Source organism: Ambystoma mexicanum, chromosome 5p (assembly GCF_040938575.1).
Source record: "Ambystoma mexicanum isolate Mex_15411 chromosome 5p, UKY_AmexF1_1, whole genome shotgun sequence".
In the NCBI taxonomy this organism is placed as follows: Eukaryota; Metazoa; Chordata; class Amphibia; order Caudata; family Ambystomatidae; genus Ambystoma; species Ambystoma mexicanum.
In genome coordinates, this window is record NC_090930.1 from 658,391,633 (window position 1) to 658,418,098 (window position 26,466).

At 45.1% G+C, this 26,466-nt stretch overlaps 1 protein-coding gene across 2 annotated transcripts in view; it reads left to right on the forward strand.

The window, feature by feature from the left end:
- The window catches only part of DRP2 (dystrophin related protein 2), a 1,496,582-nt gene that overhangs the window by 507,173 nt on the left and 962,943 nt on the right, over window positions 1-26,466 (forward strand). For both annotated transcript variants that reach the window (XM_069613022.1, XM_069613021.1), the window contains exon 2: window positions 21,632-21,812. Coding sequence is in view for 1 of the 2 variants with exons in the window: in XM_069613021.1 (XP_069469122.1) it covers window positions 21,684-21,812 (129 nt within the window). In the remaining variant the exon portion in view is untranslated. The remainder of the gene's footprint in view (window positions 1-21,631; window positions 21,813-26,466) is intronic.

Here is a 26,466-nt window from a genome sequence, read left to right on the forward strand (position 1 = left end):
CAGCTTCTGAGCCTGTGTCTCCCAGTTTTGTATCGTGGTGACATTGCAAACACCAACACCATCCCCAAAAACCTACAGGAACCCCCTATGGTTAGCTCGGGCTTACTACCTATGAAACCCATATACATCTGGATTCCCACTGGACTTCCCATGTAAGGTGGCTTCGACTGAGACTTCCCTATAAAACGATCTATTACTTTGTTGCAGGGTCGCACGAAGACCCTTGGCCCATGCAGCATTCTACACCACCCCATGATCTGAGCATCGGGATTGTCTGGAGCGGGTTCCCCCAGGCTAGGGACCCTGTTTTGTTCACAGCGCTGAGTGTAACTTTTCAAGGTAATGAGAAACACTATGTGTCCACATTGTTGTCACTTGTCTGATCACCTAGCATGCAAGAGTGCCTGCAGGTTGCAGTTTTTGGTGAACCACACATTGTTCAATCTTGTCTGCTTCACTGGGAACAGCTCCTCTTCTCATCATTAGTAAATAGCCATTGTTTGGCTCTGCTGGGTCAGGTGTGCGAGGACCACAAAACTGAGCCTTTCTGTCTGCAATTATGAGGATTCTATTCTGTATTTCGCAGGTGGCTCACTGCCTCGGGAATCAGGAATTTTCTACCCTCCCTTGGCTGTGAACACCGTCTCTGTGCTTCATGCTTCTTGCTGCAGGGACTGCACTTCTCTCGTCATGTATTTGAGACCTGTGGTTTCACTTGTATTTACTAGTTATTCTATGGTTTCCCTATGCATTCTAATATCTCCTTTGGGGTTAGCCACGATAAAGTCCTACAGGTTCCTTATACATCCCCATAGCTCCTTATGGTTAGTTGCGATGAAGGTGTTGCAAGCTCGGTCCACGTATGTTTGGCTTTCTTGCATTTCTGCATTTTGCTAAAGAAAGGAAAAGGTCTTGACAGTATGAAAATGTATCTGTCCTCTATCTATAGAAGGTGTAAGCATGTTCTTCGTGTATACATGTGTGTCTGCGCATCTTCGTGCAGGGATGCAAATTTGCTTCGTGATTTACGCTGTTATGTCATGTTGTCACTAGTGATGTCATCATGGCTGGACTCTGTCATCAGTCAATCTGATCCATCAATGAAGCACCTGTCTCTTCAAAGCCGTCAACTGGATAAGGTTTAAATGGTTGTCTGAGAGAATATCTCTTTGCATATGTGGGTTACATTGGCACGCCTGGTGATTGGCCGAACAGTGAGTTGCATCTTTCGTTTCTCATTCTTCGGGTTGACATTCGCATAGGGGACATGAGGGCCATTCCAGGGGACCCCTCTTCAGTATTATTTTTATGCTGGTCCCCCATGTAGTTCTCAGCTCAGATTTTGTTTTTTGACAAGTAAAATGGACTTGCATTTGTATTTCATAGTAGGCTTTTCGTTGAAATATTTTTGGACCACAATGTGACCACACTAAAAATCTTAAAACCCCAAGGCTCAAGACCCAGAAGTAAGCAGAGCCATGAGGCTGAGGTACTGGGTACTGGTGTTTTAGCTGGTCTGGAATACAGTGTTTTATGCTCTGGGCAACAAGCAGTCATAAGGTAATAAATCATTCCCCTTTTCCTCAACTGCCTCAGGCATTAGTGGTGAGAGGTCCACTGCGTAGGGCATGAGGAAATGAGGCTACAGGCGAGGAAGTTGAAGTGCCAGAGCCTCAATCCAGGGAATTCTCCCCAACCTCAAACCCTCCATTCTTGCTGTATCCTCTCTGCCCTAAATCAGGCAGTGACCAGATATCCTGGCGGCCCTCGCTACCTTGACGGACAGCCTGCAAATAGGGAAGCCTGGAAATGGGAATGGGAATTTGAATGCATTCTTCCCCCCACCCTTTCCTTATTCCTTGCCGCAAGAGCTGCCTCTTTCCTTATTGTCTGCATCTGTTCATCCTTTTTGGAACTGAATGTGATTCTCCCAGAAATTGTTGCTGCTTCTTGGAGAACCATTGAGCTTCATTGCTGAAGTTGCTATCGGCCTTCACAGAAATGTACATGCCCTGCTTTGAGTTTTTTGATGGCCCCATCTGAACTTGTGATGTCCCCTCTGAATCTGCTGGTTGTAACCCAGGGAACTGTCACACCATAACATTCTGTGCTGGTGGTGATGCTCGATTTAATTGAATGTGGCCTTATACCACGCTGTTCTGCCCTTTGTGTAATGTTCGGCACGTCCTCCATTGTTCTTGCCCAGGCTTGATTTTTCTGCCCACTTACTTCTGACCAATTATTGCTCCTTCTGGACTTCTTGTGCCCTTCCTGGAATGCCCCGTCCTGTCATTTTTTAATGTTTTTCGCCTATTCTGCAATGTTTTCTATATTCTGAATTGTGTTGCGTACCCTAAATGGTCTCTTTGACCCTGAATTGATTGGCCCTTTTTTTTAATTGTTTGATTTTGAAATGTCCTTCCCCCCGGATTGTTTACCCCAACAATAGCCTGCCCATTGTGTATGGCGTAATCATCTTAAAACACTATGATCCTTTTCTTATGCTGTACATGAAAGGGCATTGGCTGAAAGTGTTTACAAATCTCAGAAGCTCAATATTTGTTTGAGGAAATTGTCCCTTATGTCATTAATCTTGGCAGAAAAGTCATCACTAATCTCTTAACAGCAAGTGACTAATAACGACTTGGCCGTGATCCTAGATGTGCCTTTTCCGGCAACAGTTTTCATGGAATAAACTTTATTTTTAAATCACGGATTTCAGTTTTGGAAAACCTATGAACCTTTTCGGGGTAAGGCAGTGTAAACACCGTGAGGTTTTCCCACTTATACTTTCCACCCGATCTTCTTCCTACCAGGCATCAGTCATGGTTATTACCAAAAAGGGAAATCACGCATATTGCTATCACCAGGTGTCTTCTAGCAGCCCTACAAATACTACATTCTGTGCATGATTTCTGCACCATTTTGCATAAGATCTCCGAATTTTCTAACCTTCTTAGCAGCCCTGGGGATGCTGTTCCACAGCTGGCACTCCTATATTGGATGACAGCTAACTGCATGGTCGTTTCTTACGCATAGCAGCCCCAGGGATGTTCTTCCACAGTTGGGACTGATATATCGCATGACAGATAATTGTCTGAAAGCCCGCCTCTAACCTCATGGCAGCCCCACGGATGCTGTTCCCCAGTTGGGAGTCCTATAATGCATGACTGATAATTGTCTGAATGCACACCTCTAACCTCATGGCAGCCCTGGGGATGCTGTTCCACAGTTGGGACTGATATATCGCATGACTGATAATTGTCTGAAAGCCCGCCTCTAACCTCATGGCAGCCCCAAGGATGCTGTTCCCCAGTTGGAACTCCTATATTGCATGGCTGCTAATTTGCTGCAAGCCCGCCTCAAACTTGATGACAGCACCAGTGATGCTGTTCTACAGTTGTGACTCCTTTATTGCATGACTGATAATTTTCTGCAAGCACGCCTCTAACCTCATGGCAGTCCCGAAGATGCTGTTCCACAGTTGGGACTCCTATAGTGCATGATTAATAATTTTCTGCAAGCCCGCCTCTAACCTCATGAAGCCTCATAGATGCTGTTCCACAGTTGGGACTCATATAGAGCATGACTGATAATTGTCTGAATGCACACCTCTCACCTCATGGCAGCCCTGGGGATGCTGTTCCACAGTTGGGACTGATATATCGCATGACAGATAAGTGTCTGAAAGCCCGCCTCTAACCACATGGCAGCCCCAAGGATGCTGTTCCCCAGTTGGAACTCCTATATTGCATGGCTGCTAATTTGCTGCAAGCCCGCCTCAAACTTGATGACAGCGCCGGTGATGCTGTTCTACAGTTGTGACTCCTTTATTGCATGACTGATAATTTTCTGCAAGCACGCCTCTAACCTCATGGCAGTCCCGAAGATGCTGTTCCACAGTTGGGACTCCTGTAGTGCATGACTGATAATATCCTGCAAGCCCGCCTCTAACCTCATGAAGCCTCATAGATGCTGTTCCACAGTTGGGACTCATATAGAGCATGACAGCTAATTGTCTGCATGGTCACTTCTTACGGCATGGCAGCCCCGGGGATGCTGCTCCACAGTTCGTACATAAAACGCCTCCTGTTTCAAAGCACTTTGGATCTCCCGCAGAGCCATGCAAGCATTTATTTCTAGATAATTAATACGGCGTCTTGTGTGAACGCAGTCCCTTTTGGGGGTTACATGCAGGCAACAGGAAACACTTGGCCTTGGCCCAATAAGTAGTGTGCTTCTGAGTCTTCCTCGAGATATGAGTTTAAATTATAATATCACATACACAACCAACTTTTTCTTATCTAGTTTTATAGTTGCGTGTTGTCCCTGTAGGTTTGCACCCTATTGACAATTCCCCCATCGAAGGGACATTGCTTCGGTGACAATTTGCTTTAGTCCATTCATAAACACAGACACAGAAATTAAAATGCTGATGGTGGAAGATGTCACAATCCGGCCTATCTAGCAATAGGAACTTTCCGAAGAATCTGCACGCTGGTCTCCAGACAGGGACTCTGTTTAAGCAAATGGAGACAGAATTTACATCAAGGATAGTCCTGAGGTCCAGCCATCAATGGGAAATGTGCTTCACCGTTAACTAATTGTTAAAAGTTGGCCTGCACATATGTTCTCTTCAATGGATTTCAGGAGACAGAATGTGAGAAATCCATCTGCAACTAGCATCAGTCACTGCCTTAGTGAGAGTAACTTCAAACCAGTATGGCGCGGAGCAGATACTTGGGGATATTCACGTGAAGCACTATTTAAAGTGCAATATAGGCAAGGAAGTGCTCACCAATTTATTGAGTAGTGGGAAACATCCAATACCATCCATTGAAGCTTCTAAGGAAGAGATCATTCTATGTATTTGGACATCAGGAAATGGGTAAAGTAATATAGGAGAGACAGGTGATTCACTGGCCCTGAGGAAGACCTGTACTCTAAGAGGTCGGAACACGTGTTGGCAGGAATTTGTTAATCACCACTAAAAAATTAAATAAGCACTGTTAAATGGAAAAGATTCCTGAGATATTTTCTGTGCAAGAATTTAAAAGGATTTTGAATATCAATCACCAGTGTACAATAACCTAAAAGGACTTGAACAGTGACTATTAGCTGCTGGAGCGACATTGTTGGAATATGCGCAGTGGATAAGCCAATTCATTGTTGATAATATATGCCTTAGTGAGAGAAGCTTTGCTGTACTGGGTGCAGCACAGGTGAGGCGGAGGCAGCAAGGAACTATTTATGAAGTGGTTCCTTGTGTGCATGGTCCCGTGTCTTAAAACATACCTGACCTGTGTTTCTTTCTCCGTGGCTCAGGTGTGTCTCTGCAATGGGGTCGGGGGTCATCTGGTGCATAGCTTAATCTTCTATGCACGATGGAAAGGACAGTGACTGAAGGAGGTGTGAGTGGGCTCCTGGCATCCCCTTATGCCCCGCTCCTAGGAGGACCGCTAACATATTGTCATCCTTTTACTAACCCCCTTCCAGATCTCAAAACTGGCCACATTGCCAGAGCCACCCAAAGGCTGCTGTCTAGATTCCTGGACTACAATCCCAGGAAGCTTGTCCTTCCTTCTGCAGGGCTGGGAAAACTTACCGGAGCCAATTAATCCCACAAAGCTGGCATACAAAAGGGCACATCTAAGATACTCCTCGATATGCAGAGAAAACATCAGACAGAGCTTTGGTCACAAATATCCCAACCCATAGGATGCAAACATTCCACTGAAAAGACTGTCGACTAGCAGCATAACTCTTCCTTACATCTCTGGTAATTGTGTGGTTTGGCTGCTAACAAATACCAGACTTGACTTATATCATAACAAAAATATATGACGCCTCCAGGAACATACAAACCACAACTCTGAATACATTCTCCAGGGAACATTCTGTCCCCAAACATGATTCTATATGCGCATGGCCACGAGGGCAGTTAATCTAGATGTCGGCTGGCACAGATCAAACATCAGATGTGACCAAGCTACTCGCACCTTGTGTTAGGGATATCCTTAGTTGTGATGACTTATGTGATGGTTTGTCATAGAATTGCTCATGATGTGCCTGAGAAGTTGTTAAACCAAAAAAACATGACTCGAACATGTGCAACATTGGACATTTTCCCTTGATTCGATAATGAATGGGGTTAATGGAACAATTGAATGGCAATCCTTAGTTTGGGAATATCCACTCCGCCATTTTCCTGAACTCACACTGCAAAGCCTCTGAGTGTAGCCTGCACTTAGAGGTATGCAGTGAGTACTTAGGTGTAGTTACATTTCTACAATGCATGCTCCAATTAGCACGGTATGATATAGTGGCTACTGGTACACAGCCAGTAACCAACACAACACACACTGCCTCAAACTCTTCTAATAATATAGCTCAATGTAATGGTAACATCTCAGTGGGAAGCATGCGTATACAGAATTGGCCATAATTTGGTTTACAGGCGGAGGAGGCATTTTGTACTGCTTTACAATGCCAATTGTGGGTCAGGCGACTCCCCAAAAACCTTTCTATAGTTGTCTCGGTCCTGACAAAAACCATGGCCGGAAGAAGCACGTAATGGATTGAAACATGTCTCGGAAATCTGATGTAGATAGGCAAGCACACTTTTGCTTGAATTGGTTATGTGTCTATATTTTGAGTGGCTTTTTACATCTCCCTTTATGTACCAGTTCCACAGTCTTCTCTGGTGTAGTTATCATCTAGCAGTGCTTTTACTTGTTCTTTCAATGCACCATTATGCACCGTTCTACCCCTGAATACATGGGCTTGATGTATTATTTGGTCAGTGATTTTCTCCCATTTGCGATTATGTATTGTCGCCCACCTTTTTTTATCATGGGGACTGAAGCCTCTGCTCTAAACCTTTCTGAATTACTAGGAAGTCAAGCTGAGTCATTATCTTCCCCCACGACGTCTCCCCCTTTTGTGCTTTTCCAATAGGAGAGATGATCAAGCCAGGCTGGCGAATCAGCAGACAGGATTATTGACATGAACCATTTGCTCTCTCTGCAAGCTTGGCATAAATAAACCCACAGAACACACGGGTAGGGAAAACAGACACACTTCGCATAGCAATCCATGTATACAGTGTAATAGTACATATATTGTATATGTTTTGATATTTCCAGGCAATTGCAGTCTGCAGACCACAGGGCTGAAGCTGGAGGCCCAAAAGAATTTTGCACGTAGGTACCGCACATATGACGTGCTTTAGCCTGGAGGGGAGGGGGCGCTGCAAACCACGAGCAGACAGGTATGGAGCCAGGGTGGGAAGAGTAGGGTGAGGAATCGGCCAGAGGAACGGGGAGTAGGCCATGCAGCAGCAAGGCCCCTGGCTTTGCTCTACCCCTGAATGTTGTGACTTGCCCACCTCGCGAAGGCAATAAAGGGTTACATATGTGACAGATAATGAGCGACTGAGAAAGTTGCCAGGATAATTCAAAGGCGTGCCCTTCGGCCCCTGAAGAGGCAATGTGATTAGTGGTAGAGGAAAGCTGCAAAGATGTATACATAAGTAACATGGGCCTTTTAGAAGAGGTAGAGGGTGCTGAGCCATAAGGACTTAGAACATTTCCTCTAATCAAACAACACAAAAAAGGGCCGGTGACAGAGTGATATGATCAGCACCTCGCCCTTGCCACCCCCATATAGGCATGCACTCACCTGAAAGGGGGAGTAAACAGGGCCTCATTACACGGTAGGCGGAGAACCATGGCGCTGTTAGCGCCATGGTTCATGCCGGTAAAATACCGGCACCGCCTTGGTGGAAAGGGGAATTACCGCCCCATTCCAAGGTTGGCGGGGCGGTAATTCCCCCTTCCACCATTGCCCTTCCCCATTCCCATTTTTGCCCCATAGGGCTCTATGGTAATGGGGAAGGCGCTAATTACGGTACCGCAAATTGCGGTACCGTAATTAGCTCCACTGGTCCCTTTGCGGGTTGGTTTTTAACACCTGCAAAAAGCAGGCGTTAAATTCCCCAACCCGCAAAGGGACCTCGTAGTAAGGCGGTAAACCCTTACCGCCTACCGTGTAATGAGGCTGCATCATTGAGCTATTTTGTATTTGTAATGACTGAAGAGCAGGGCGTCCTATCAAACAGCAATAACTTACAACGCGGCCAGTAATGGAGAGTGGTAGCAATCCTAGTGTAAGGTGCCTTTACATAAGAGCTTTGTTGAGTGACGTATAGCGAGTGGTGATGGGGTAAGAGAGGGAGCACGTACCAGGCAAAGGGACTAGAGGACATAACAATATTTTTCAACATGACTGCTTGAGGCCAGTATTTACATTGGGGGTCATTTTACATTAAGTGGTAGTTGCAGTCAGGGACAGCTAACGTTAGCACGTATGTGCTGTTGAGACCCCTCCATGCCATTTTCAGTCTTTGCGAGGTGAAGTGCAAAAGCAAAGAGTAAAACCCGGTGAAGTCACCTTTACTCTTTCCTTTTACTCTACCGCTTGTAAAAATGTAAATGCCACCTGCAAATGATCTTTGCAGATGGCATTTAGAATGGATTCCTATTGACTTTTTTCGGCAGGTGCTAAGTGAAGGCGGATTCGGTTGAAATCCATTTGTTTGATTAATGCATGGAAATCTTATGCTTGCGAAAGTGGAGTGCAAGTGGTGTTTGCCGTTGTACCATTGTGGATTGTGTACTGCACTGGCCCTTTAGCTCTGTGAATCTGCTCTGCGAGAGCGGAAGCTTTGGAACACTCAAAACACCCACCCTTCGCGAAAGCGGAGCGAAAGTGGAGTGCAAGTGGTGTTTGCCGGTGTACCATTGTGGATTGTGTACTGCACTGGCCCTTTAGCTCTGTGAATCTGCTCTGCGAGAGCGGAAGCTTTGGAACACTCAAAACACCCACCCTTCGCGAAAGCGGAGCGAAAGTGGAGTGCAAGTGGTGTTTGCCGGTGTACCATTGTGGATTGTGTACTGCACTGGCCCTTTAGCTCTGTGAATCTGCTCTGCGAGAGCGGAAGCTTTGGAACACTCAAAACACCCACCCTTCGGGAAAGCGGAGCGAAAGTGGAGTGCAAGTGGTGTTTGCCGGTGTACCATTGTGGATTGTGTACTGCACTGGCCCTTTTACTCTGTGAAATCTGCTCCGCGAGACCAGAAGCTTTGGAACACTCAAAACACCGACCCTTCGCGAAAGCAGAGCGAAAGTGGAGTGCAAGTGGTGTTTGCCTGTGTTCGCTGGGGAGCTTGCTGCTCTTCCTTGGCCATCTGCTAACAACTACGTCCTGTCACAGGGAAGGCTCTTTGCGGCTGGTGAATATCAGAGCAAATGAATAGCCCACCAAGCACACGTACCAGAATCCAGGTAAAGCGCTGCGCTGCCTCTGATTGCTACCCCGAATATCATGCGGGAAGGACACCAGAAAGCTCAATGCCTCATTTGGTGGGGGAGGTCCTGGTTGCACAAGCAACAGGATTGGGTATATGCTGCACGTAATGGAGAAGAAAACTCCAGTGAATGTGAGAGCTACTGTTAATGCCACTGATCCTTATGGAGAACGCAGTGACTTAAACCCATCTCTTAAGCCGGTCGAAGTCGGGCTGCGGCCCTCCCCAAAAAGAATTTTACAATTACTTCAAATTGATATCATCTTGCCTGAGAGGGGAGGGCCAGCCATCTCCACTTTGTCAATCACCCTCCAAGCCCCTGGACTCCTAGTGGAGAGACTAGAGACCCCCAAAAAAGCTCCTGTGGAACTGATGGACACAATGGAGGATATGGAAAATCTGGGGGCTGACTGCTGCTCAAATGATGCAGCTCTATCAGACTGGCAAGAGGTAGAACCATACACTAAAATTCAATCGCAATTGCTTAGACAAACTGATATAAGCTTAAGGAAAGATCTCAAAAGTTCTGACCTAGCTGCTCAGCTGGCGAGAGAATTATCTACACTGAATTAAAAAAATTACAGATCAAAAAGGAAGAGCTTGGCCGCAATCAAGGATGGCTGAATGCATTAGATCAAGAACTGTCCATTGCAGATGGGAACCCAGAAAAATCATCCTCACCCACTTTTTTAGACCTTAAAGTGAGGGGCTGGGTCTGAAATCCCTGGCGAGCCCCTTTTGGCAAGTAAACAATCTGGAGCCTCACCCTGTATGGAAAACCTTGAAGAAATGAATGCAAGAAAACGTGAGTCTGAAGACGGGCTGAATGGGTGGAGAGAAGCTAAAAACTCAAGTCTGACTGCAGACGTCAATCCTCAATCAAGAGCTATAGAGGACTCGAATTCTGTAAAGAGTCTGTTAAATTCCAGTTCCTCTTCTCCCTCGATGATGAGCTCACACACCTCACACCGAAATTGGGATCCCCGGGATGGAGAATGGAACATGTCAGGTGAACATATGGGCCAGCTTCAAAGAATGTTAATGGCGTCCCTCACTATCTCGCTATCCCCATTCACTAAACTGTACAAATCAATTTACTGCTCCTTACAAGACCAAGCCATTTTAATCTCAATGATGCAGACTAAATTGATATGCATTGAAAGCTTTGTTAATAATGTCCATGCACGATTAAACAAGGAAACTGAAGTATCACTGCAGTGGCAACATCAACCATGCGACATGGCGAGGAGGGAATCAGCGGGTAAGTCTATCCTTATGGACGCAATCCTAGAAGATTGCAAATGGATGAGGTTACAATGCAAACAAGTCCAAAAGTCAGTTGAAACCCTCCCGAAATCAAAACTGACTGAGAAATCTAGTCATAGTGATGACGTGGAAGTTGTTGAAGGAGTGGCTGCAATGCAAACCGTATCCCAAGACCTAGTGAATGAGATAAATACGTTCTCAATATTTAAATCAGGCATAACAAAAAATGATTTGTCTGAGACTCTTGACATGGGGACAAATGAAGGAAACATGAGAAAAAAAATGTTTATACCAATGAGGAAGCGAAAATCAAATGGCTCAAGGGCCTTCTTAAGAAATCTAAGAACACTGCCGCCTCTGGCCATGAAGCAGCCCCCAAAAAGGCAAAGAAGAGAACTGACCCTGGCTCGGGAGACTTCCATAATTAAGGAAGCTGAACCGACACACCCCAGTGTGTTTGAATGTAGAGACAGAGGGAGATGAGACATCCACCGAAAAGTGTCTAAGTGATCTAATTGATCTAATGGATCTAATGGATAGGGAAGTAGATTAGGTGGAATGGGCAAACTTAAGCAGCTCAGATTGGGCGAAAATTCCTAGGCAGATGACGCAACCGTCCATACCTCCGACCGAGTGCTTGAAGCTTAAATAAATGGCCGGCCAGTAGTGGCACAAGTGGATAAGCTGTTCGTGACAATGGAGGAAAAAAGGCTACTACAACACAGTCTTGAAGGGAATGAGATAGGGCCAGGAAGACCTGAAGTAAGCTGTGATATGTTTGGCCTGAGTAAGCCTCGCAGCCAGCCTCTGAAATGTATTGGACACCGGAATTTACCCAAAGAATCATACAAAAAAACCCCTGAAGGTCTACCTTGAAAGAATATTTTTGGGCCCTAATGCCGCTATTCTGAAAAGAAGAAATGTCATTAGCTGCCATAATGTATGCCAGCATTTAGACACATAACCACAGAAGATATCAAAGTGGTGGAGTTTGTAGTAGAAAATAAGATGGACTGGGTGATACTGCACCATGGTCTCTGAATAAACAAAGGGGGCCTTGCTGGCCCATAGTGACAAGTTCCTACCCTTGGGCTATGAGCTGTCTGATCATCAAGAGGGGGCCAAGGATGCCCCCTATGAGGCTGTTTCAGAGTCTAACAATCCTACGGTTCGACACTGCACTAAATCTACCAGTATTGTGAAAGAATCCACAGTGAAGGGCGCAACTTTAAAGGGAAGGAAGCGGCCCTTCAGTCAAAAGGACTTAACTCCCTTACAATTCACTATTGAGAATCAAAATACAAGACAAAGGAGCAGCCCCAGCACCCTTCATGATAATCCTCAAAAGGCAAAGACCAAGAATTGGGACTGGTTACCTGGAGCCCTCGCCAATAGTCATCAGAAATAGATCAGCTTAACTACAAAAAAAACACAGGATCCTGATAGGATCATGGAACACAAGAGGATTCCTAATCTTATTTGCAAAAAATGCTTGTATGTTAGGCAACTATGATATTTTATGCCTCCAAGAAACGTGATTTAGGACAAAGCTATTGTGAAGGATATGAATCTCACTTGAACCCAACCATAAAACGGATTCTAGGAAGACCTTAGTCTGGTCTGCTGACATTGATAAAGATGGATGCTCGAATAACGGTAAACAGCTGCGTAAATTTAAATCCCTATGTTCAAATCCTAAAACTAACTAGAGGAATCCACCCAGAGACAACTAAATATGTCTTGGTGAATATATACTGGCAAGTGAATATGACCAAAAAGGAGACATTTTGGAAATCTATCATGAAAATGATTGTCAAAGTAATGATTGACACTGATTACTGCCATATTGTTATATGTGGCGATCTGAATTTGCGTTTGTTGAGCGGTGAAGGGAGGCCCCTAAATGAGGCGCAATTGGAGATTAGAGGCCGAAGCTGGGTATTATAAACAAAGGTCAGGGATCTGTCTATGCTAAACGCTCAAACAAATGGGTACCAACCGGGACCATGCACATGGGGTAGGGGTTATGATATGATATGGTATTTATAACGCGCCTATACACAGGTGTTTCAAGGTGCGACAAGGCAAGGGAGGATGAACAGAGGGAAGACAGAGACAGCGATCTTACTAGGCCACGTGACATTGAGATTGCGCAAGTGCAGGGGACAGGGGAAAGGAAAAGAAGATGGAGGGTTCACAGAGATCATGTTTGGACTACTGCTTTGTGTCTAAAAACCTGATACTGTGTGTGGACACATTTGAAATCATCAAGCAGCTTTATAGTGATCATAATCTCTTGGCTATCTCCTTATGCGACGCTAGCCTGCTCTCTCCCATGAATATTATGGAACCAGTTGAGGTAACCTGGGGCATAAACAGACGCAGGATAAAAAGCCATGAGGCCATAAAAATCTCAGAGCGATATGATAATGCCATCCAGAAAAACCAGTGTAAGGTGGAATTCCTTTGAATTCTTAAAGATTTCAGTGAAACCAAGCTTAAGAATATCAACAAAAGGAAGGCCTAAAAAAAAGCCTTATGATCATACGCTAGTGGTAGCGAGGAGACAGCTGTGAAGGGATATAAGAAGGCTTCAAAGGGTTTTGTGCTCAAATACATTTGAGCTGATACATCTTCGCAAACAGAAATACTGCAACTGGCTCCGCGCATCTATGGCGCCAAGGATTCAAACGTACTATGGAGTCAAAATCTTGTGTGTATATGACCTTCATGGACCTCGAGCAGGCCTTCGATGAGGTAAATAGGGAGTGCTTATGGACAAAGTTAGAGAATTGGAATTGCCCATGGGATCTGCTTGGGGCCATGAGGTCCTTGTACTCAAACACATCCCTCCAGATCAGATTGACATCAAAGGACCAATTTTTGAGGAAAATTGATACCCATCGAGGCTTAAAGCAGGGGTGTGCCCTGGTGCCCCTGCTCTTTAGCCCCTATGTGTCTGACCTTGGCGACTCACAGAAATTGGTGCGCGCATTCCCGCCTAGGATAAACGCGACTGAGATACCGTGGATCCTGTACGCTGACAATGTAGTCGTCATGGACCAAACACCGATAGGCTTACAAAGGCAAATTGAAGCCGTTCATGAATATCTGAAAGCCAATGACATGAAGATCAATGTTAAGAAATCTAAGATCCTTGTTCTATTGTCGGCGCACAGAAAACACAAATCTGGGTTTGTATCGAAGGTTGAAAGCATTGAATTGGAGTTAGTTGACTCCATCACCTATCTTGGTGTGGTAATCAATAAAAGTATAGATGAGCGGGGCCATTATAAATTGTTGTGGGAGAAAGTAAAAAAAAAAACAATACAGGGAGCGTCCCTACACAGAAAATACGGGAGATACTCCATGATTCCGCTCTTAACTTTCTACCGACAGAAAGTTGTTCAAATCTTGACCTTTGGTGGGAAAGCAATGTCGAATCTTTCTTGGGATATCTGGACAATATTGGAAGGGTTCCTCTCGCGAAACATCTTGAGGCTACCATCTTCTCTCTCGATGACCATGATCCGATATGAATAGCGATTGTAATCATTAACTTCTATAGTGCTATGGAAGATCCTGGCACTATACAGAAAGCAAGGACCAGTGGTCCCGGCTGAAATTTTAAAATGGCGACACTGTACCCAAGATATCGAGGCTTCCCTTAGTGAGTTGAGTGTTAAGTTGGAGGACTTAGTTGCTAATCCAGTAAGCGTGAAAAAAAGCCTCAGAACATAGATTGGATAGCAACGGCAGAGGGGAGAGGAACGGACAGCTTGAAACTGATCACGAGCAGGGAGCGGAAAGGCTTTAACGAGCCCCCACTCTATTTCCCCTTGTCCTACTACAGAAATCTGCTCCTAAGATGTTGATTGAATATTCTGGACATAAAGGGATCCAATTGTCAAGGAAGAAAATCGATTGAGAAAATTCTCATTGTAGGTATTGTGGAATGGGGAGAGGGTTGAAACCCTGTTCCACTGTTCCACTTAATAACCTCTTGTAAATCTCTTGTAAATCTTTGGCTGAAATTCGAGAATGCTTTTTGGGGGGCCATGCTGTCCAATCCCAAATTATGTCGGATGAACAATGGTGGGGATGGGTCCTCTTGGGCGAGAGAACTAGCCTGGTATTAGTGGCCATGGAGGTTGTTGAATTTGTCCTAAAGCCCAAAGATAAAGTGAGGGAGAGAGGCTGATATGTCATGTGTGGGAAGCATCACTCAATTGACACTCTGCTTTCAGTCATAAATGTTAATGTTTTTATGTGAATATGTGTGTAAGTTGACTCTCTTTGATGTTACGAATGGATCAGAAACTCCTCTGTGAGGAGTTGATGTTGTAAAAAATGTAATAGGTTTTAATCTGTGAAACCAATAAACATTATTAAAATAATTTATTAATTTTACTTTCAAGATGGCGGAGGGAACCAGGGCAGAGAGGTTACCGCTGCTTTGTGCCCCTTTTATACCTTTAAAGTAATTGAAAATGGGCTGGTGCAGTAAATGAAGGCGAAAGAGCAATACACCTTGCCTTTATGCCTTCATTTGCCGCTTTCCCCATGGAAAAAGGACTCCCATAGAGGGTTCCTGAGGGCAGGGAGCATGAGAGGTGGGTTGGGCAATTATTTTGGAAAGGAGAGTGGAATGGTTGGGGCGGACTCAGACTCCTTCCACTGCTAGCAGGTTGAGTTCGAGCTGCATTTTGGGCATTTCCACTGAAGAGAGGGCTTTGATGGCCAGAGGGGTGGGGCAATCCAGCATGTAGGGACAAAGAGCAAAAATGAAAAATGTCACAAGCGGTGCAGAGGGCTGATAGGTTGTGCAGGGGCAAGGAGTGGAGAGATCAAGAGGTAGTAGAAAACAGTCAGCAAGGTAGTGGGGGAAAGACTATCAATGGATTTAGAGAAGTTGCAGGAATTTAAAAAGAGTGATGTTGCATTGAGTGTAAACCATCATGGTAATGGTAGGTTGAGGTGGAGGATCTGGGAAGAATTGAAAAGGTTTCATGTCATAAAGTTGAGGACTTTGTTGAGGGGAGTAACGAAGTAAACGTTTAAAGAAAGATGTAGGAAGATATGTGTTTTAGTGGAGTGGTGCATGAGTTGTAGGCACATTTCCTAATGCTGAGGGGGGTTTGAGTGTGGCTACAGTAGCAGACGCTGTGATGAAGAGGGCAGAGGGGCAGAGGCATTGATTGCAACAACCCGACTTTCGGACACATACCGCCCTTACACTGAGTACAGATGGCACAAGTGGAAATAACATAGTCAATGACGTCCCTTTTGATATAGGGCCACCACCACCAGCATTTTAACAAGTCAAGGGTTTTATGGTGACCAGGATGGGCAGTTAGCTTGCTGTCGTGGGATCATTGTAAAGCTGACAGCCAAGTAGACTCCTTCGGTATATATACCTGTTCTTGTTTGAATGGCAGCCCCTTAATCATAGTAACATTGAGAGCCTCTAACTCTGGACTATGGTCCTTTGACCATTGACGGACATCCTCCAGGATTGATGTAGATGCCGTACAAACACAGACTACAGTGTTGTTTGGCACAATAGAACATGGGCTCTGAGAAACAGCGGTGTCCTCGACAATACGAGACAGGGCATCAGCCTTCCCATGTTGTACACAGTTATAGGTTATAGTATCGACTCAAAAGGGCCGAATGACAAAAGGGTTGAGTCAATTCGACCGAAAAAAGGATCACATTTTTTATTTTTTATTTCATTTTTTAGGGGGGGGTCCACCCCGCTACCAAACCCCAGTTTTTGGTTTAAAAACACATTTTTTAAGCTGAACTAGAGCAAAAAAATATATATATATTTTAAAAAAAATGTCGATCCTTTTGTTTTCAGTCGAATGCACTCTCACCTTTGGCATTCAATCCTTTTGTTTTCGAAACTTTAACTGGGCACCGTTGTACACCAGGCCTGTAGGTAATGATGATATTAAACATGGTAAAAAACAGGTGCTGACGGACCTGTAGTGCATTTGTACATTTTGCATGTGTTACGGCCTGCAGGTTACAGTGATCTGTCTAAACAGTAACTGGCTGTTTGGTTCCCAGAAGATGATGTTGCAACTCCTTAAAGGCCGCTCGATTGGCCAATAATCCCCATCCCATAATAGTATAATTCCTTTCATGAGATGTAAGTGTATGAGAATAATGATGCTACAGGATGTAGCACTTGAGTATTGGGATACTTCTTAGAACGTATATCTCCAAGGACTAGAGCAGATACATCAGCCTCAACAATAATGGCAGAGAAGGGTCCGGATGTTGTGAAACAGGAGCCATAGTAAAGGCTTGTTTGAGAGCAAGAAAGGCACTCTGTGCCTGGTCAGTCCAGACAAAGGGAACCGAGGGACGGTTTAGATGGGTCAATGTAGCCACAATGGAGGAGAAAGAACCGATACACCACCCATAAGCATTGTCGAATCCTAAAAAGGATTGTAAAGACTTTACGGTAGTAGGAGGAGGCCAATGTAGAACAGCTTTAATTTTTGCTAGACTCATACGGATACCACCAGGAGTCAAATCGAATACAAGTAATTTTACCTCGGAAGCATGAAAAATAAATGTCTCTAATATGACAAAAAGAGCATTTTCATGCAAACGCTGCAAGACCTGTTTGACGTGCTGAACATGTTGTTCAGGAGAAGAGGAGAATATCAGAATATCATCAAGATAAATCACCATAAATTGATCTAGCATGTCCCTAAAAATGTAATTCATAAATCGCTGAAATGTAGCCAGAGCATTACAAACCCTAAAGGGCATAACCAGATATTCAAACAACCCACAACGGGTCTTGAAAGTGGTCTTCCACTTGTCTCCTTTGCGTATGTGAAACAGATTATAAGCTCCTCGAAGGTCCAAACTGGTGAAGATGGACGATGATTGTAACTGGTCCAACAATTCAGAAATCAATGGAATGGGGTACTGATTTTTAATGGTTGGGTCAAAAAAGATAGGCGATGCGGCAGGAGACTGAGATGGACAGATGTGGTCTATAGCAACAGCTTTGTCTAGATATTCTTTGAGTACCTGATCTTCTTTCACTGTCAATGAATAAATACGCCCATGTGGAACAACAGCATTAGGAACCAGTTTGATAGGGCAATCATACGCCCGATGAGGGGTAGTTGTTCTGCCCATTGCTTATTAAAAACATCGGAATAGGGACGATACTCTTTAGGGATGGTGGAGTTTAATACCCCTACACTAATACCCCTGTAATCCAGACAGGAGAGCCAAACAGGGAGATTAAGACACAGCCATATTGGAACCAGAGGAATGTTCTTGACAAAAAAGTGGATGAAAAAGTAACTGTTTTCTCAATCCAATCTATGACTGGGTTATGAACGCAGAGCCACGGTATACTTAATATGACATTGAACTGAGCGGCTGCTATAAAACCAAATTATATAGATTTACTATGTCCTTGATGAGTGCTCATAAGTATCTCTTCAGTTTGTTCTGTAACTTGTCCTGATATAAGTGGTGTGCCGTTGAATGCTCTGACTGTTTCTGGCACGCGTTTCGTACAAACAGAGAACCCCTGCCTTTTTGCGAAGCATGAATCAATGTAGTTGCTTCTAGCTTCAGAATCAATCATTACCGGTACGGCCAAAGTCTGATAATTTGGTAATGCAAATATCATCTATATATATATATATATATATATATATATATATATATATATATGAACGAGTGACAAAGAGAATTGTGAGCCAAGAGTGTCAGGAATCGTCCAAAAGGCTCTTTATAAGGATAAGTCTTGGCGGTTCCCAACTTCTTCACAGGTATTTTTAGGCATGCTCAAAAAAAGTGACATGTCTGGTCACAATATAAGCATACATTTTGTGACCACCTCTTTTCTCTTTCTTCCTCAGACATCGGGCCACAAATGGCCCCAATTTGCATGGGTTCAGGTTCACTTGAAGAAGTAGTACTGGTACCAGAATTGCCAGTACACAAACCTCCAACCGGCAAACCAAGTTCTGTTAACCATGTAGTGAGTGGAGGTCAGCAATGTGTAGGCAGGACAGCAACAAAGAAGAGAACAACAATGAAAGGCCACTCACTGTGAACAGTTTAGGAGCACCGGAGTGTTCCTAACCGTCTGTTCATAAAGAGAGTCCAACATAATGCAGTGTTTCCTGTTGTCGAAAGAGCCGCGGGATGTGATGACCTCACAATGTAGTTTTACGTGACCTCCTCATGGGAATCTTGGTTCCCATATGATGCCGAGCACCAAGCTGTTAGAGTCTCCATGGAAATCGGCATCCTGACTGTGGCATACATCACAGGTACATGTGCGCTGGTACCCCGACAGTAGTCCACAAGCTGTGTCTAAGTCCCACTGCCAAGCAGTGTTGTTTGACTCTAGCCCTGACCTGCAGGTGTAGAAATATGCATCACACTGCTTGAAAAGTGTGTGGGAGCCTCAGGATGCTTTAGTCAATCAATACGTTTATTTCAGACATAAGAAAATCTATAAAACAGATAAGGAATAAAAAATGTCCTTATCATGATAAAATGGTAAATTAAGCCTAATACAAATGCATGAGTGTATATAAAACTACAATAATACATGGTGAATTAGTGATTAAGACAACCATATATGTTTCCTGACATGCAATGCCTGTCTATGGTATGATAATTGGGACCAACTAACCTTTTGTGTATTTTCCCAGAGCAAGAATACCAATGCTGGTTGACATTATCTAACCTCAAATCCCTCAAAATAGGTTTTAGCACTCTTGCTCAGATGAATGCATAAACTGGGCATAAAAATTGAAAACGCAAGAGGTCTTCTTCTGGTGCAGGAACAAAATAAACAGCTATTTTCAGTATGTTCCTCTGTCCATAACCGCTCTTAATTGAAGGGAGTTAAATCTAGCACTTGTAATGGTCATTCTTTCATAACTTTGATTTGACCATATTAAATAAAAAAGTAGGTTTTGCATTTGTACTCAGATAAGACCAATTGATGGGATTTAGTTGATAGTTTGTCTTTTGGATGTTTGGACCCGATAAACATCTAAAATGTAGGATCTGAAAGGAGGGCTTTTGTGAGTACTTTTAATTGCTCCAGCCAACAGATTTCACGTTGTGCAGGTTGTAGAGTTATCTTCCTACCACAGAATCGGACCTCTGAAATAATTCTGTTTCATCCAATGTTTTATTCTACGTTGTTGGTTGTGTAATGCCAGGATCTGGTCCTTAATAGGACAAAATGTGCTGCTCACGTAGAGCTTGTCAAATCAAGATAACTTCAACCTTCACATATGCGATCATGCTGGACTCTTTTGTAGAGGTACTTAGCTCTGCGCTTAAGTCAACGAAAGTTAGCCACAATGACACGCGTACAGCACCGGTCTGGAGCACCTACCTGACCGCGTATTATACCTACAAGTCACACCGTGTACTTAAACCATTGAAGGCAAATTGCATGTAAACACCAACTCCAGTGTATTGAAAACCAGGGCTGTACAGCGAGTGCATCTTCGTACAAGAATAATACTCATCCAATTGGCAGAATCAGTTGTCAACACCCCCACTTATTTATGTCTATAAGACATACTGCTCACTGCAATCAGAGTTTAATCCAACAGTTTGTTTCTGAATGCTCATTAGCACCTGTGGTAGGGGTGCAGCCAATCAGGTTCTGCGGATCACAGGCTAAAACCTCTGATCTCAGCCTGCATTCCACGGAACCTGCCGCCTGCATCCCCAACCCTCCCATTTTTTTTGTTTTGCTCTTTTACTATTCCCCAAACCACCTCGGCTAACTCAGTTACCTGATTGTTACCAGATTGTTGCAGCGCATGCCTTCACAGCAGCAGCGTCTCTCCTTTTTGCTTTGCCGCCCGCCATGGGAAAGGTTGGCAGCCATTTTAGCAAAGGATTTTCATTCATTGAACGGGACGTTTTGTTATTTAGCACCCCGGTTACTGCTTTGGTAACCTCGGGTGGTAATGGCATTATGTATCTCTTCCATGGGCAACACCGGGGTTAACAGCTGCCTGGCCATTACCCATGGTATTGTCCGTAGAACGGGTTTATAACGCCATAATAGTGGTGAAAAAGAACCCAAGTGCATTTGTCTCTGCTTCTGAATTTGTTCAACATTGTGTGACTTTGCGGCAACACGATTCTTGAGCACCTCACCAAAAACACTTTAGCAAAAACAAAGTAATTTTAACCAGTGTTATTTAAGTAGCAACTTTTTTTTTCACTTCATAAAATTACAGCAACAGAAAAAAACTGCCTGCACTGAGAATCAGACTCACTCCAATAAAGCCTCTCCCCTCCTTCTCATAACAAGTAATTAGCATTTGGGCATTTTTAGTATTCGACTAGGGAATTCTATTTGTATATGAATATTTCCAGTACGGATGGGGACCCATGACGTGGCACCCCCTTCAAGATGAGGGGGCAATTGCAAATAACTCATTGACGGGACATGGTTTTCCACTGTAGATGGTGCCTCTTTGGCCAGCAGGGCCCATTCGACTTGCACACTGTACTGCGGTTATGATGACATGATGTGGAAGGTTCAGCGATTCTAAACATAGGTTGTGTGGCATGGTACTTGTGTGGCATGGTACTTGTGTGGCATGGTACTTGTGTGGTATGGTACTTGTGTGGCATGGTACTTACTACTGTCTGCGTCTAATACACCTGTTGATGTAACTAAACTATGATTGGTGGACTCTGCTATGGTATGGGTTTGTTATGTACTGTAAAGCGTGCCTCATATGTATTGCAATGATTGAGGGCAGTTGGCAACAGTTTCTAATAAAACAGTTCCAACACAAAATTCAAAATTGATAACAAGGAAGATGCCTTTTAGCAAAATCAAAACAAGCCCCAAAATTAGAGCATATAACTTTCCCCAACTCGCCCCTGTGTTGTTATGCCTTGCCTGCTTATGAACTGTAAGCTGCTTGCACTGATTGGTCTGTTCTGTTCTGTTTCAGGTGCCTTCATCCAGTCTTGTGTCTGTCTTCGTCTTCATGAGCCTCCGTTCTTATGCATCCAATGGTCATGCAGGGAGGTGCCTGCACCCTCTTGCAAGGTCATGAATGGCAGGCAGTAGAACAACCTCAACTCCCCAGCAGCAGCAGCAGCAGCAACAGCCCTATACACCAGCAGTCTCAGGTAAGAAGATATGAAACAGAAAATCCAAACAGCCAAAGAAAAACAGAACCCACCGATAATTAACGTTTTCAGACATTTTTGAATTTCAATAAAGTGAATGTGTATATATTTCTTTGAGATTATCTTGTGCTTGTATGCAAAGGAATGTGCACGGGTCACAACAGCAGATGAAGTATTCCCATTTCCGGGGGCTCAAGGTCATTAATTAAGCAATATGACCCGAGCGGCAGGGGGCATTACCGACTCGGGTAATGCCGCATGGCATTACCCGAGCCATTAATGCCCCCGCCACGATGGTCATATTGCCTTTAGTACCGCGGCCCGCAAGATCTGTGTGACCGGGGCACTACAAGCATTTTTTTCTGTCACGAAACGTTTCAGGGCAGAAAAAAAACAAAAAAACGACCAAGAAAATGGCCGCCGGGAAAGGGAAAACTGAGTCTTTTTCCCCTTTGCATGGCGGCCATCAGGAGTGGACGCACTGGGAACACTTCTGTTCCCAGCGCGTCTGCTCCTTAAAAAAACGACAAGAAGGTAAGTGGGGTTGGGGTTGGGAGGGGGGAAGGGAGGGAGGGGAAAAAACGTACCTGGGTCCCCAGCGGGGGACAATGGAGGCCTCCAGCTGTGTGGCGGCTCGGAGCGGGGATGGCCCCGCTTTGAGCCTCCTCATTGGCTGAGGGGCTGCCAGGCCCCCCACCCGGAACAATGGCCGTGGAATCCCAGCCGAGGGTTTGCGGCCGGGCAATGCCTCGGCAAGGGCCAATCAGAATAGTTCTCTCATTCTAATTGCGCCCTCGCCGGGTACTAAAAGGAAGTACACACTAAAAGATTAAGATATACCTCATTTATCATAATTTGCAATCACGTACAGGATGGAAAAAGGTAGAGACCCACAGGGGTGGCAATGCCCCTCTGTCTCTGGTGACCGGTCAAGATCGCAGAGATGCTACTTGATCTCGATCTTGCAGAACAGAACAATGGTACTAGTCCTAATTTCAAAGGGTGAGGTGTACCAGTAGCAAGCAGCAAGAATGGTAAAGGAGCCAGTCCATCAATATAGTATGCAGGAGAAGGAATTTGGAGAGGTACCAGTCTTGCAAATACCACCACCCTGCACAGAGGCATTGAGGAGCCATTGGGGAAGACATGGGAGGTTGGGAACACTGATGCAAAGTTCAATACTTTTTTAAGAGTGAGGTTAAGGGAAAAGAGTGAATGTCCCTTGACGGGGTATTCTGATAACATGGGATTAGAGTTTCCGTGGAGTAATCAGGGGATTGAGACAGATTTTGCAGATGTTCTTTGTTAAAGAGAACTACATTGGCAGATAAGGAGAACCGGGTGAGGAGATCAGAGGAAAACATTCAGGAGAGGGGATAAAGGGGTGAGACATTGGAAGCCGGCAGGAAGACCAATTCAGTTTTGGAAGAGTGAAGCATCAGGCACGGACTGCCATTCAGTGATGGATGGCGGAGAGACAGTTGGAAATGCAAGAGGATAGTGCAGTGGAGAAGTCAGAAAAAAAGTTAAAGAGAACTACATTGGCAGATCAGGAAAGAATATAGGAGAGTGGAGAAGGGTTTTGGTATTGGAGGCTTCGAAAAAAGTTGGTTTTTAGAAGAGTTGAGCATCGGAAAACAGTGATGGCTGCTAGATGAGTGGACAGGTCATGAGTGCAGAAGGGGAAGGAGAAGCATATTTCAGTGTGAATAGACACATAGATGAGTGGGAAGCCAAAGGGTGAGAGAGAGGTATATAGTGTGAAAAGAGGAGACTAAGCACAGAATGCTTTCTCCATGTGGTGTCTGCTGTAAAGCACGGTGGGCCTCATCATGAGTTTGGTGGTAACCCTTAAATGCGGCGGTAGCACTATTGTCGCTGCATTTAAGGGTCCGCCAGATCATGGCTTTGGCGGATTTCCCCCCAGCTTTCAGCTGGGGGGAAATCCACGGCAAATTTGCCGATTTTCAGCGCGATTACCACCGGTGGGAAATCCGCTGGCGGTAATAGCACAAATTTTCCCCATTGGGCCCAATGGGGAATGAGGAATTCCCGAATGGGCCCAATGGGGAATGGGCACTAACCGTTCCGCCAAACCCGTGATCTGGCGCTAATAGCGCCGGGGGGTTTGTCGGTAGGGCTATTAGCGCCAGCGCTAATATCGCCGGCGTTACCGCCCAACTTGTGATGAGGCCGGGTCTGTAGGGGGTTCACAGAGTCAATTGACTTCAAGATAGTTACTGATGTAATGAAAAACTACACGTCAGTCTGATAACCTTGAAGTAGTGAGGAAGGAGTGAGCCAGGTAGAAAGTTTATTATTATTTTTTTTTCACTCATTTGCAGCGCACATAACCGGTAGGTATCTAGGTGCTAGTTTCATTGTGGAAGGGCAGGTTATTTATAATGCGCTCATTTCTTTATTTTTTCTTCTAAGCGCGGGTCCAGGATTCCAACCTGTGTTTGCTCAGTGGGGTCTTGCTTCCAAGAGCCGCACGTTGCCACAGAGCTATCCTCCTGTCCCTTGGCTGTAAAGCTGGGGTCAATGGTGGGACAGTGAGAGAACAAGAGATAACATGTACATTGGAACATAGGCACTGGGAGGCACAGAAGGTGGGTTCTTACTCTGAGCAGGAGATGTATCCCTGGTGCTTGGATTCTGGTGCTAGCAGGGCCAAACAAGGAGTGAGTGCCATAGGAGGCCACCCTTTTCTTCATCCACATTTCTCTGGAGAACACCACAAGGCTAGGACATCATGCCCTGGGCAGAGGGTCTGACGCTAGGCTCTAACAATCATTTGCTGATTATGGCCATTGCATGTTAACACCTAGGGTTATAGCTCTGGGGAGACTGAATGGGGAGGGAAGGATTATATCACAGATCCTCTGGGAGCCAATGGAATGGCATGCTGTACAAACAAAATATCTTAAATTACTGGATTTTTCACTCCCTGTTTTGTGTTGCAGTGGCATGACTTTCTGGGTCCCAATTTGTATGGCAGAAATAACATCCAACTGATCCAGAAAGCTGTTGTTGGGCCATTGTTCTTGCAGGTGCCTCTAGCAAGAGGGAACAGAGCGGACGTCTGGGAGTTAACTCGAACCCTAGCCACCGGGGAAGTGTACAGCAACTTAATATATGCTATCATATTTGGCCCTATACCCATAGTCTCCAATACCAACCAAGTATATTTCCAAGACACCATGTCGAAAGCCTTTTGGGCATCCAACGTGACCGCAACTGCACTTGTACCCTGGTCAATGCGGGCCATGACATTGAGCAACCGTCTAATATTGTGGGACGTCGATCTACCAGGAGCAAAACCGGATTGGTCGTCATGTACCATATAGGACATGACCGGGAGAAAGCGGCTAGCAATCACTTTGACGAAGATTTTAGTGTCCAAATTCATTAATGAGAGGGGCCTGTAAGATCCACACTCATCCGCCTGTTTACCAGGTTTAAGCAAAACCGTAATAATGACGGCCTCACGCAGTGTCAGAGGAAGGGTGCCCAACCGGAGCAATTAGTTCCAAACTTCCAGCAATTTGGGGGCCAGAATGGCCACGTGCTCCTGATAAAACTCTGCTGTCAGCCTGTCTGGACCAGGTGCTTTTCCCTTGGGGAATTTGGATATTGCCTCAACTATTTCATCCAGCAGTATGGGGGATTCTAATTGGTCTCTGGTTGTGGGGAAGATGATCGTCGTGGGGATCTGCTCGAGGAGGTCCCGCATTTGGGACTCACTATGCTCAGGAGGCTGGGAGTATAGTTCTGCGTAGAAGTCCGCAAAGACTTCCAGAATTTGTCGATCGGTCCAACGTTCCGACCCCAAGCCATCCTTAACGCTAGTGACCTGCGCTTGGCCCCATTCACCCCTAGCCACTGCAGCCAGTGTCTTGCCAGGCCTATCCCCTTCTCCATATTTGCGAGCTGCCTGTGGGCAGCTGAAGTATTGAACTTCTGTGGTGGCTTGTTCATTAAAGAATTGGAGCTCCTCACCGATTCGAGAGAGGGTGGCCGGGTCAACGGATGTAGGGTGTGCACTCTCCAGTTAGCGTAATTTGGCTTCAGAGCGGGTAAGAGCCTCTCTTATGGCTCTGAGAAGTCCCGCCTCCCTCAATATGGACATTCCCCTGATAAAGACTTTTAAGACCTCCCAACGGGCCCCCAGTGGAGTGGACTGGGGTGAGTTAAGCTCAAAGTAGGACGGTATGTCAGAAAGAATGTCCGCCTTAAATAGTATGTCCTGCAGGGCCAAGGACTTGAAACGCCATGAGTTGATAGTGGGGGCAGGGACTCCTAAATCTATACATAACAGGAAAGGTGCGTGGTCGGATAGGGTGCGTGCCAAAATTTGAGTTTCAACCACCCTCCCCAGCAGCATACTAGACAAAAGAAACATATCGATTCTGGAAGAACTGTCATGCACAGAGGAATAATGAATATATTCACGCGTCTGCGGATGCATTACCCACCATGCGTCACGAACGTGAAGCGTCGCACTATGCACCAGGAGCTTACGCGCCGCACTAGAAAGCAGTCTGGGGTCAGTGCCTGTTCTGTCCAGCGTGGTGTCCAATATGAAGTTCATGTCCCCACCCCAAATGATCTGCACTCCCACATAGCCCAATAATATGGATACCACCCGGTC